The sequence below is a fragment of the Pleurodeles waltl genome, chromosome 10 (genome assembly GCF_031143425.1).
Source record: "Pleurodeles waltl isolate 20211129_DDA chromosome 10, aPleWal1.hap1.20221129, whole genome shotgun sequence".
In the NCBI taxonomy this organism is placed as follows: Eukaryota; Metazoa; Chordata; class Amphibia; order Caudata; family Salamandridae; genus Pleurodeles; species Pleurodeles waltl.
In genome coordinates this window covers 90163060-90176058 of record NC_090449.1, presented here as the reverse complement: position 1 = coordinate 90176058, position 12999 = coordinate 90163060, and the positions used below count along the sequence as shown (strand labels likewise).

Below are 12999 nucleotides of genomic sequence, written 5' to 3'. Positions count from 1 at the left end.
AGCTGTATCCAGTCATACTGAATGGAGTGGGCATCACTAAGGTAATTTGCAGGTAACCTTTAGGTTCTCTTTAAAGAGATGACAACAGATGCAGCACATGGGGTATGGAAGATGGACACTTCCTGGTGAACACATCAAAGGCCTAACGTTTCCCCCAAATGTCAGCAGCCATCGACAAAAGTTGGTAGCAGCAAATGCTTTACATCGTGGGCTTTTACATCTCAGGTATGTGCACCATGTGTGTGTGTTTGTGCATACATCTACAGATATATATTTTATATATATATATGCACACAAACATACCCACAGGTATGTGTATATACATATGCATACATACATTTAAAAATAGAGACATGTATAAAAAGTCATTTATTTACAAATAATTTAATTTTAAAATATATTTTTAGTTTACCCAAGCTGCTTAAATAATATTTAATGGATGTATGTTATTTAAAATAATGTTTTGTTTAGAGGGAATTTAAGTGATTTAATAAAGAATGTTTAAGTTAATAAGGGAATATTATTACTATTTTTTTTTTCTATATGCAATTTAATTATCAAATATTTTACATTTAAAGTGTGGATTTTGAGGATGGCAAGGGATTTTAGAGGTTAGGGATAGGTAGTTTATAGAGGTATTTTGAGTTTTTTTCAGGGTTCATGGTTATATATTTTTTTTTTAGCAGTAAGCAGTTTTCATCGTTCATAGATGGAGCATTCTGTTTTTTTAAGTGTTCAGCAATGGGTAGTGTATAGAGGTAGCAAGGGCTGAGTACGGCGCAGGGATAGGTAGTGTATGGCATTAGTATGGAGTTTTTAGGGCTCAGGGGCAAGTAGAATACAGGTGTTGTAAGGAGTTTTCAATGTTCTGTTATGGTTAGTGTAAAGGGGCACTAAGGTAATTTCAATGTGCAGGGATGAGTAATATAAAAAATGAAAAAATCAAACCAATATTATTGTAATTTAAAAAATAAAATGAAACATCTTATTTAAAACTAATTTTAGCAGTAATACTTGTGTTATTTTGCAATTTGTTATATATATATATATATATATTATGTTATATTCACAAATGCATGTACATTTACAATTAAATGTATTATAGAGGTCTATAAATGTTATAAAGGGTTAAAAAAAACATCTTTCTGGGACGTAAGGGCACATTCAGTGTTGAAGCATGCAATATAAAGGCACAACTGATGTAATGACATATAATTTAAAGGCACTCCGAATGTAATAACTCGATGTATAACTTCCAATGTAATGACTGACAATCACATGGGGAAATAAGCAAGAGTGAGTGACTCCAAGTGTGGCTAGGAGGTAGAGGCTACATACTGTATTATACAGCTGGTCAAAACAATTGCGATATTTAGGTATAGATCAGGGTCATGTATTTTTAATACTGCTATGCAAATGTAAAAATATTCCGAGCTAATGACAGGGAACAATTAACAAGTATGTGAATTTATGCAAACTATCTACAAATGAGAACCGATGTTACAAGAATTTAATTTTCTTTCCTCATTCAAGGTTGATTTGCCCATGGGCTCTTGTAGGAAAGTACCATCTTGCCTGGCATGTTACCCCCATTTTCACTGTAAGTATGTTTGTTTTTGCCCATGTGTCACTGGGATTCTGTCAGGCAAGACCCCAGTGCTCATAATGTACGCCCTGTATGTGTTCCCTGTGTGGTGCCTAACTGTATCACGAAGGCTCTGCTAATCAGAACCTCAGTGTTTATGCTCTCTCTGCTTTTCACAATTGTCACTGCAGGCTAGTGACTATCTTCACCAATTCTCATTGGCACACTGGAACACCCTTATAATTCCCTTGTATATGGTACCTAGGTACCCAGGGTATTGGGGTTCCAGGAGATCCCTATGGGTTGGAGCATTTCTTTGCCACTGCAGCCTGAGTGAAATAACATCCACGTTATTTCACAGCCATTTTCACTGCACATAAGTAACTTATAAGTCACCTATTTGTCTAACCCTCACTTGGTGAAGGTTAGGTGCCAAGTTACTTAGTGTGTGGGCACCCTGGCACTAGCCAAGGTGCTCCCACATTGTTCAGGGCAAATTCCCCGGACTTTGTGAGTGCGGGGACACCATTACACGCGTGCACTACATATAGGTCACTACCTATATGTAGCGTCACAATGGTAACTCCGAACATGGCCATGTAACATGTTTAAGATCATGGAATTGTCACCCCAATACCATTCTGGTATTGGGGTGATAATTCCATGCATCCCCGGGTCTCTAGCACAGAACCCGGGTTATGCCAAACTGCCTTTCCGGGGTCTCCACTGCAGCTGCTTCTGCTACCAACCCCTCAGACAGGATTCTGCCCCCCCCCCCCCGGGGCCTGGGCAGCCCAGTCTCAGGAAGGCAGAACAAAGGATTTCCTCTGAGAGAGGGTGTTACACCCTCTCCTTTTGGAAATAGGTGTGAAGGCTGGGGAGGAGTAGCCTCCCCCAGCCTCTGGAAATGCTTTGATGGGCACAGATGGTGCCCATCTCTGCATAAGCCAGTCTACACTGGTTCAGGGATCCCCCAGCCCTGTTCTGGCGGGAAACTGGACAAAGGAAAGGGGAGTGACCACTCCCCTGACCTGCACCTCCCAGGGGAGGTGCCCAGAGCTGCTCCAGTGTGTCCCAGACTGCTGCCATCTTGGATTCAGAGGTGTTGGGGCACAATGGACAGCTCTGAGTGGCAGTGCCAGCAGGTGACATCAGAGACCCCTCCTGGTAGGTGCTTACCTCTTTCAGTAGCCAAGCCTCCTTTCTTGGTAGCCAAACCTCTTTTTCTGGCTATTTAGGGTCTCTCCTCTGGGCTATTCCTCAGATAACAAATGCAAGAGCTCACCAGAGTTCCTCTGCACTTCCCTCTTTGACTTCTGTCAAGGGTCGACCCCTGACTGCTCCAGGACGCCTGCAAAACCGCAACAAAGTAGCAAGAAGACTACCAGCAACATTGTAGCGCCTCATCCTGCCGGTTTCTCAACTGTTTCCTAGTGGTGCATGCTCTGAGGGCTGTCTGCCTTCACCCTGCACTGGAAGCCAAGAAGAAATCTCCTGTGGGTCTACGGATTCTTCCACCTGCCAACGCAGGCACCAAACTTCTGCATCACCGATCCTCTGGGTCCCCTCTCATCCCGACGAGTGTGGTCCCTGGAACACAGGAGCTGGGTCCAAGTGTCTCCCACAGTCCAGTGGCCCTTCTGTCCAAATTTGGTGGAGATAAGTCCTTGCCTCCCCACGCCAGACAGCAAACCTGTGTACTACGTGATTTGCAGCTGCTCTGGCTTCTATGCACTTTTCCAGGACTTCCTTTGTGCACAGCCTAGCCTGGGTCCCCAGCACTCCGTCCTGCATTGCCCAACTCGCTGAGTTGGACCCAGACGTCATGGGACCCTCCTTTGTGACTCTGAGTCGACTGCTGTCCTCAGATCTTCTAAGTGCCTGTTCCAGTACTTCTGCGGGGTTGCCTGCTTCTGTGGGGGCTCTCTGAGTTGCTGAGCGCCTCCTCTGTCTCCTCCTCCTCCAAGGGGCGACATCCTGGTCCTTCCTGGTCACCAGCAGCACCCAAAATCCTCAACCGCGACTCTTGCAGCTAGCAAGGTTTGTTTGCAGTATTTCTGCCTGGAAACACTTCTGCAACCTCCAGCACGCCATGGGACATCATCCATCCAAAGGAGAAGTTCCTAGCCCTTTTTGTTGTTGCAGAATCTTCAGCTTGTTCCATCCGGAAGCAGCCCTTTTGCACCTTCATCGGGGGTTTGGTGGGTTCTTGTCCCCTCTCCTCCCCCTGGACACTTTCGTGACTCTTGGACTTGGTCCCCTTCCTTTACAGGTTCTCAGGTCCAGGAATCAGTCTTCATTGTTTTGCTGGTGCTTGTGGTTCTTGCAGAATGCACTATGACGACTATTCTGTCTTTCTGGGATAGTAGGTTAACTTTGCTCTTACTTTTCAGGGTCTTCGGGGTGGGGTATTTTGGACACCCTTACTGTTTTCCTACAGTACCAGCGACCCTCTACAACTTCCCATAGGCCTGGGGTCCATTTGTGATTCGCATTCCACTTTTGGAGTATATGGTTTGTGTTGCCCCTAGGCCTATGTCTATCTATTGCATGCTATTGTGATTCTACATTGCTTGCACTACTTTTCTTACTGTTACTTACCTGTTTTGGGTTTGTGTACATACAATTTGTGTATATTACTTACCTCCTAAGTGAGGGTATCCTCAGATACTTTTGGCATATTGTCACTAAAATAAAGTACCTTTATTTTTAGTAACTCTGAGTATTTCTTATGATATTGTGCTATATGATATAAGTGGTATAGTAGGAGCTTTGCATGTCTCTTAGTTCAGCCTAAGCTGCTTTGCCATAGCTACCTCTATCAGCCTAAGCTGCTAGAAACACCGCTATTCTACTAATAAGGGATAACTGGACCTGGCATAGTATGTAAGTACCACAAGGTACCCACTATAAACCAGGCCAGCCTCCTACAGCTCTGAAATGTAAAAACATTCTCTGGCTGCTGAAATTATGTTCTAAGTTAAGGAGTCTGCTAGCACATTCATTTAAACAAGTATTTGTCTTTCATTGGATAATACACATCACAATCTTGTTTTTAAAAAAACATACCTGCTCAAAGAAGCCATGCTGTTCATATGCAATGGCAGTTGCCGTCTCTGGAAACTTGCAACGCTTCTGCCACAGACCAGCCCACATATCCTCCTCTTGTAACAGAGAGTATAATTCCGCGAGGGAATCAAGTATTTCCTGCAATACATAAAGGTATTCTTATTGTAAACTGGGAGACAACTATTTTCAATGGGGCCTCTGGCATCTGCTCTGTTATTCCTGGTGGTACACAAATTCACAAAGCTCCTGTGACTTAAAAAATAAAAAATAAAACACATACTGAAAGAGGTTGGATTTGTTAAACTCAGTCTTGCTTTCTTCCTACCCGGGCAACTCTTCAGACCAATCTCTCTTCACTATGTACATGCCTGCAGTGAAATGCATGTAGACAAACCTACTGGGATCAAAGTCCTCTGCGTGGATTGGAAGATCCAAGTTGCAAAACCATGTTTTTCCAGACATGCCAAACTCTTCTCCAGCCGCGAACACCTCCATCGGAAGCTCCATTGGCGTGCTCCACTACGCTGACATGAGGTTACCCACAGTGAACCTCTTATGTGAGCAAGCGTCCTGAGAGATCTTGGTGGCAGTGAGGTTATAGCTTCGGTGGGAGGGGCCTTTACAGGTATTTACTATTTTACCAGTAGCCACGTGGGAAGGGATTTCTACTATTTCTAACTGGAATCTTCAACACAATGTGTTGACCAGTGTTCTATGCAGTTCCCGGGGCCATTAGCACAGGGTGCCACACAGATCAAACAACGCAAGGTTGCGAGTAAGTGATTCAGTTGTATTGGTGGAGGGCACCTGGACTTTCACCATTACACTCTGACTCACAGCAAGGTAAAGAAAGGCAGACAGCGGAGAAAGCACATGAGAAAGACAGGAAGAGTGATGAATGCAATAACAAAAGGGATGAAAAATAGACTGCAAAAAGGGATGCAGTGAAGGGTAGTGGGAAAAAGAAGCAAAAGGTATCAGTCAACACCAGCATTCTGCAGATCAGCGGGTGGGCACTTGAAAACTTTCGGCCTGAACGCTTATTTAGATATATTGACAAATTAAGCACTCATTCCTACATTTTATATACGTTGTCACATACCTCTGACCACATTCTATGAAAACACAGAGTCTACGTCTTTTAAATAGGTGGAGCCCGTATTCGTTCTTAAAGCTATTAAGAGAGCTGGACACCAAGACTGCTGGCTGTTATATGCTCTGAGGTGCTTTATCTAAATTCCTAATCCTGACCAAACACTAGAGCAAGTCTGCCGGTTTCCTTCGATACCAATAGAAACAGAAAACTAAGTGTATACCAGGAGCAACTTTAAATTATCATTGGAGTATTTCAGTACTTAAAAACCTGGGAAATTTGTAGTGCGTGACCGGACCGGCTCAAGATGCTGTCAAGTTTCAACTGGCTACCAATAGACTTCAAAAACAGGACTCCCACGAGCTGTCAGTAGATAAAAGGTCAATTTACTCTCTATCTAGCAACCGTCTGCCTTGATGAATATGGATCTCATCAAAAAGACACAAAAGCAGTGCCTGTTGGAAAACTGCCTCATCAGTCATGCAAGACCCCAACTAAACCAAAAGATTTACCAGTCTAGCACAAAAAACAGCACATAAAACAGTGCCTCAAGACCCTTTTGAGTGGAACTACATAAGTGCTCATATTTAATATTTTGGGTCACCTTTGAGAACGAGATTTCACAGCAATAATCAATCCATGTTCAAATCCTTTCCAACATAATTTTATCTCTCCACACACCAATAGGTTTAATAATTGAAACTTCTATGAATCAGACTGGTCCCTTTCTGTTGAAGAAGCAATTGTTTGCCAAAAATTACTGCCCTAAAAAGAGGTTTCTCACCCAACGCCTGGCTAACTAGAAAAGATCACACTCCTCTATAGGAGTAAAGAGTAACCAGTGCAGTCAGGGTGATTTTTGGGAGGATTAAAGGAACAACTGCATAAACAAGTGGGGGAATGTAGTAAAGACTGCCTATCACTCCAAATGTGCAAAGAGGGATTAGGGAAGTTGTCAGCATTTTAATAAAACACAATCCTATACTGTAAACCAACACAAATGCATTTAGTCGACTTTAAAGTACCACCTTGGAGATGTACCTGCCAGACTTCTTAATTTAATTTTGAAATAAGTACCAAGGCACTCTACTAAGTCCTTACCTGCTGTGGAGGGGTTATGCTCTCTTGTTCATAAAATTCAGTTGTCTGCTTGGGCTTTATTTGTAGACTTAAACCTTTTTCAAAAGCTTGATGCTCCAGCATGAGTGTGGAGCGGAACCACAGGTTGTGCGTTTTGCCCAGATATTTCAGCACACAAGGCCTTATGGGAACAGGAGGGACACACTGAGAGAGGGCTTCCACAAAGCAGTTCAAGGCACTGGGCTGGCAATCTCTCTGGACCTGGTGGCTCCCACTGCACAAGAAAGGGCTGATTTCACCAGCCAATGCCTGCACAATGAAATAATCATGTTAGAAGACACGGGGAAGATCATCTTAGCACAGAGATCACATAAAATGTTCTTGTGTCATTTGACATATCAGATCCTAAAGTATACTAAGGTTGACATTATTTCACAGGTAAATGCAACTTGAAGTATTTATTAATTTAACAGGTAATGTTCTACTCTGGCACTTCTTTCCTCAAGCAAACACTAGTTAAGCAACTAATCAACCCAGACATATGAAATTAAGAAAAACATCTTTAAATAACAAATCTAAAATGACCAAAATGAAGAAGTGAAATAATTATGAATAATTCTAATGAAAAAAGGCCAAAGTCCATACAAACAATAGAATTACCAGCTGTTAACATGGAATGTATATTTTATATTGTAAGATATTGTGCACTTAGTACAACTCAGTACACTCAACGGTTAAACGTTTAACAGGAAACAAACAACATCCCCTACCATTCAAGACTATGTAGTTGATAGAGTTACAGAATAGGTAAAGTGTTAATTACCATCAGTTAAGGATATTCCAGTTTGCCGTGATCCACCCATTTAAAAAATATCTTTAAGAGTCAGACTGGATGCAGAAAATATGTCACTTTCATAAAGGCGCAAGTTCGTTCTAGCGGTGCTTCATCCACAGTAAAATACAGAACGAAAGAGTTATAAACTCTGCCTAGGAGCTGGCGGCACCACTGCTTTTGTTGTTTCTAATAGTAACTATTCTACACATCTTATAAAGCTTCCTCGGTGAGGATTACTGAGAAGAGGAGACTTTGTGGAAAGAAAGGACAGTCCACACAACAGACAAGGACGTGTTAAATAATAACACAACCAAAATGGGCCTCATTCCTGGGATCAAAATCAGAAGAGCTTAGTGAAGGTGTTCAGCAAACCCAAGTAGTTCACCAGTAGGGATCCACAATGAGTATGTGGCCTGCCCCTTGGCAGAATGAGCCTATTTCAACTAGGATGATCATTTCCAACCTGTTCATTGTAAAGCTGGGGCACAAGTAACAGTGGGAGTAACGTCCCTGCCTGATCTTTATTTCTGGGATTAGTTCTGTGATTAAATTCATGGCTTCTTTATTCGGCAGTGGACATTCTGGGTGAGTTCAAGAAGGGTTTCGAGGCGGCTGGAACTGGAAATTGAATTGTAATCTGCATTTCCAGCCTGACGACCTGCTCTGTGTATGTTATTGTCTATTCTTTGATTTATAACTTTCCCATAACAGCAAACAGTAACATCAAATAATGCATAAGGTACAAAGAGATCGCATGAGAATAACCATTCTCAGGTCACATTGGATATATACACCTGAGGGAAAAACATGGCAAATCGACACCCATGCAGTTCTTGCTTTTCCTCATCAGATGACATAACTACATTTAATAGGCCAGAAAGCATATGGAACACCTTCACTTCTGTGTATAGTGTGACTATAATTGTTTATGTCTTACAGAAACTCAAACAGATAGGTTGGTTAAGTAATTTGATTGAGCTTACATAAATGGTTACACAGTGGGCCCTCAGATACCTCGTGGGTGCTCTACAGAAGGTTGAAGAGAGGATCAGGTCTCAATAGTGTTGGTGAAAAAACATGGCCTCCTCCAGCCAATGTTTCTATCTATGAGGGGGCTTTTAAAACAAGCCATCACCATACTACATTTAACTGGCAAGAACAGGTTTGCTTTTAACCTCTTAACTGATCTTGGTACCTCAGTTACGTAACCCTATAGGGTTATTAATGGGAAGGATTCAAGAGATATGTTGCTATTGTGACTACTGTATTAATAATAACCTTCCAATAATTTCTGATCTCAAGACATTTCTGTACTAGAAGAATGAAGTTTGCAAGTGTGTGAGAACATCTATGACAGGCTGAAATTATTGTCGGATCAAACCTGTTGGGATGTATAGTAATGTCAATTAAACTTGTTAAATATTGTGAGTGCTGCAACTTATGCATATAGTTCAAATAGATGCCATCAGTTTGTGAACAGCAGAACCTCCAACACCCACAGCCGACAGTGAAGTCAAGGTCAGTCTCCCACACACTCTGGGACAGATGTGTTGTGGTTGTGCATTCATTTAAGAACAACTTATTATTTGAAGACTATGCCTTGTGTATGTACTACTTGTGTTTGTGGTATTAATTCCGAAAGTGCTGTTGGAAGGGTGAGGTAGGACCACACACTGTCTGCCGCAATGTATAACATATTAAAACTACCACTGGTTAAAAAGCATGGGTTTCTCGGTCTTCGTCTATTCAGCAGCAGACTGCCCAGAGTTAGGGAGGTCAGGTGAGTGTGATCTGCAGTAGCGAACCTCATTTCACTTCATGCTAGACAGTACAGCATTAGGTTGGTAAGTCCAGGTCGACATGAAGCCAAGACCATCCAAAACACTCTCCACTCGATTTGATCCTTTTCAATGTTTATATGCTGTATGGACTGATGTGGATGGTGCCAGAATGCTGCAAAGTTGGGTAGGGCAGCACGTTTATACCTCTCAAGCTCAAGAACCACAAATGAAGGCCTATTGTAGGGAGAGCTAGAATCTCCCATCTCAAGCGAAGCTGACCATTAAGCCCATAGCAGTCTAGACCAAGGAGAGCATAGCTTTTGGACAAAAGGCCTTGCTTAGGGGTATGAAAATGTTTGTGAATAAATACTATAACTTGGACTACATTGACGTTTGATTGCTAATGTCCTGGCCATCGAGAGTGGAAAGTGTGATCCCGTGAGTGTTACAATACCAGATCATAATTATCCATCAACATCACAATTATCTTCATGTATGGAGCACCTACATAGCACTTGGAGTCATTACGCCTATGTAATGAGCAATCTAGATCAGCATTCTTCTTTGTTATGAGTGCAGAGATCTCATATCTAACTCATTTTATCTGTATACCACACTGGGGCCAATTTAATTAACTCTCTAAAAGGTGTGAATGAGATTAGTTCCCTCATATAGCGAGACAATAGGTTTTCTGATAGAAAATGTTTTTGTTTTTTTCTATGAACATGGTGTCCTTTTTACCCAGCATGAAAGTGGTTCTATTGCGTTGGCAAAGAGTAGGGAAGAGAGAGGACACTGCTGATGGGTTTTTGTATTAATGGTGAAGGGCTCAGGCAGGCAGTTATACCTAATGCATTGGAGTACAAGTGCTTAATCAGAACCACCAGATAAAGGCCAATTTTCACTCAGGATTGTGAACAGAAAATTATGTTCTAGAAAATTAAAGGTCTTCTTGGTGTCTCAAAATAATAGACAGCCTAACTTCATCTATTTGTGCGAACATGTTACGTTCTGGGGTCCTACCGGATCCAGGAATACTCACTTGCCCATAAGGTGTTAATTATAGAATTGATAACCTTGGCAACTGTTTTACCGTCCCTCTGCGTAAATAGGAGTAGGTCCAATAGGTCTTTAAATTAATTCTAGATTAAGGCTGTTGGGCCATTAGAGCTTGTGATTGTGTTATTAGCCAGGCTACCAATAGCAATTTGGATCTCTGCTATATTTAAATGGTCCAGTAAGTGGCATTTCTGTTATCACCTATCCAGGCAATGGCTACTGCATCTAGGCAAGGCTGTACATGTGATGTAGTTATCGCCTCTCTGGCAAATAAAAACATGAAGTAGTGGTCAACAAACATATCTATGATTTCTTCACTAGTACAAGTAAGACCCCATTTGGTTTTTAGAATATTATAGTAGTTCCCATTCCCACTGCTCCAGCATTAACCCCCAGCGTTCTACCTGGTCTCTCTCACTCACTATACCAGTACACAAAGTGCCATGAAATTTTCAAATTTAATCTTTTGGTCTATTGGCTCTTAAAAGAGAGCAGGTGCTGGTTAACATCTGTCAATGTAGCACCATTACATCTCTCAGCAAGCTGAGTTTCAAGTGTTGATGGACTTATCCAGCTGATTAAATTTTGTCATAATAGATTTATGAACGTCGGCCAGTTTACTGATCCAATTGTCACAGCTACACACTTTGAACACTTACTAATCTTCAAAGTGATGAGGGAGTGACCCAACATTCTCAAAGTATTCAGTGATAGCTAATAGTATATCATCTTAAATAAGGTATCAAGTAAGACCTCCACGGGAAATCAACAGGGACTGGAATGTAATTTACACACTGCCATCCTCAGGTATAGCAAGACAGGAGCATGGTCTCAAAGCATGTAATGTAAGCAGGCCATACTGTTAATCTATGGGAGGAGATGACTAGATAACAGCTAGTAACCTATCCTAAAAAAACAAAAAAAATCTGGAACAGAGTAGTAAAATGAATGCACCATAAATCCAAGAGGCTGCACATTTCCATGACCTGAAGGACTACTGCTACACTGGTGGTATGTGCTCCATGTTCAGCAGAGCAATCAACAGCAACACTCAGCGGTCAAGTTAAAGTGTCCTCATCATAAGTAAGCTAGAGACTGTAAACCTCTGACGTGTTAAGTACATTGTCAAAAATGTTAGGGATTTTATACCAGGGACATAAACATTAGGCAGTGGGAAAAAGTTGTGAAATATAGTACCTTGTACTAGAAGAGGCATGCCATATACATATATATATTTAGAGGCTTGAAATCTCCTGTTTTGCGAATCAGGTTGGATTTTCCTCTCAAGCAGGTACCAAAAGATGAGAAGATTCTATTTACACATGCCCCATGCTGACGTGAGGGTTGGGTTTAAATTTGTGTCAAGGTAGGTTTTCAGTAGGAAAGATACTATAATACGATGATGATCTAGATGTTAGAACTAAACAGGCCTTTTTGGGATGATTATGGCCACAATGTTTACACAATATCAATTTGAGGCCCAGTGCTGTGTTCAACGTTATTGTGTATTATCCTAAGGTAAGGCATGTAAGTGTGGTAACACAGTTTAACCAGAGAGTACAGATTAATAAGAAACTGAGAAAAAAAAAAAATCAAACACAATACCTATAAATTCAAATCGTTTCCCGTCATTCCTGCTGGAATGAATTCCCTAACTATCAGTGAGTCTGGCCGTTAAGGATAGATATACCTAATCTATCAGTCATATGAAGAAGAAATTGGATCAAACAAACATTTCAATAAATAGCTTCTCCACAAACAATTTGGCCTCACCCATTTCACTGCTTTCTGGGAGGGCTATAATTCTTATGTTGTTGAAACTAGAACGCAATTCAAGATCTTCATTTTTGACAGCACTGACTGTAAAAAACTTTCCCCATGTTCGGGACTGACTTGTTCGAGTTGTTGGAACCCATTCTCCATATTGTTGAGTCAACATTCCAGCATATCCAACCTCATGCCTGTTGGTATCTTTCTGCTATTTCAAACAGGTGAGGGTGACTATATTAGTGTCTAACACTGAGGACATTATTTAACTTCAATATGACTGATCCCATCTTTTCCAACATCCATAGCTCCCTTCTGTGTGTTGTTCTACATATTGCGCTGTCAAAGAGTCTCCAAAAGGCTTGTGGGAATCCTAGTCTCAAATGCCTATGATGCACAGTGAGAACTGATAGTTGACTTGTGTATCTATATGCCAAGAGGAAAATGAGGCAATGAAAACCTGCTTAATGGCAACATTGAGAGCTCCCAAGGCAAGGCAAATGTATGCTATGAGGCAGAAGGCCCATCACTTTTAGGCACTGGGCTTAGGAACCTGCACAGCTTTCACTAGATCACATATACAGCCCCGAATAGAAGTTACTGCAGATGAGAGCAGGAAGCAAGTTGAGTGGGGTACTAAGTCTCTCATTGGAGGACAACATGTGGGGGCCCAATCCTGTCTTATAGAGCACAGTGCACCAGCTACAAAGGCAATCTCTCCCACTGTACC

General features: G+C 41.7%; 1 protein-coding gene across 3 annotated transcripts in view; it reads right to left on the bottom strand.

Moving 5' to 3' along the window:
- TRRAP (transformation/transcription domain associated protein) overlaps window positions 1-12999 on the bottom strand; it is a 1102174-nt gene that overhangs the window by 187570 nt on the left and 901605 nt on the right. For all 3 annotated transcript variants that reach the window (XM_069209830.1, XM_069209829.1, XM_069209828.1), the window contains 2 exons: window positions 6849-7136; window positions 4655-4792 (listed from right to left, as the gene is read on the bottom strand). In XM_069209830.1, coding sequence (XP_069065931.1) covers window positions 4655-4792; window positions 6849-7136 — 426 coding nt within the window. The remainder of the gene's footprint in view (window positions 1-4654; window positions 4793-6848; window positions 7137-12999) is intronic.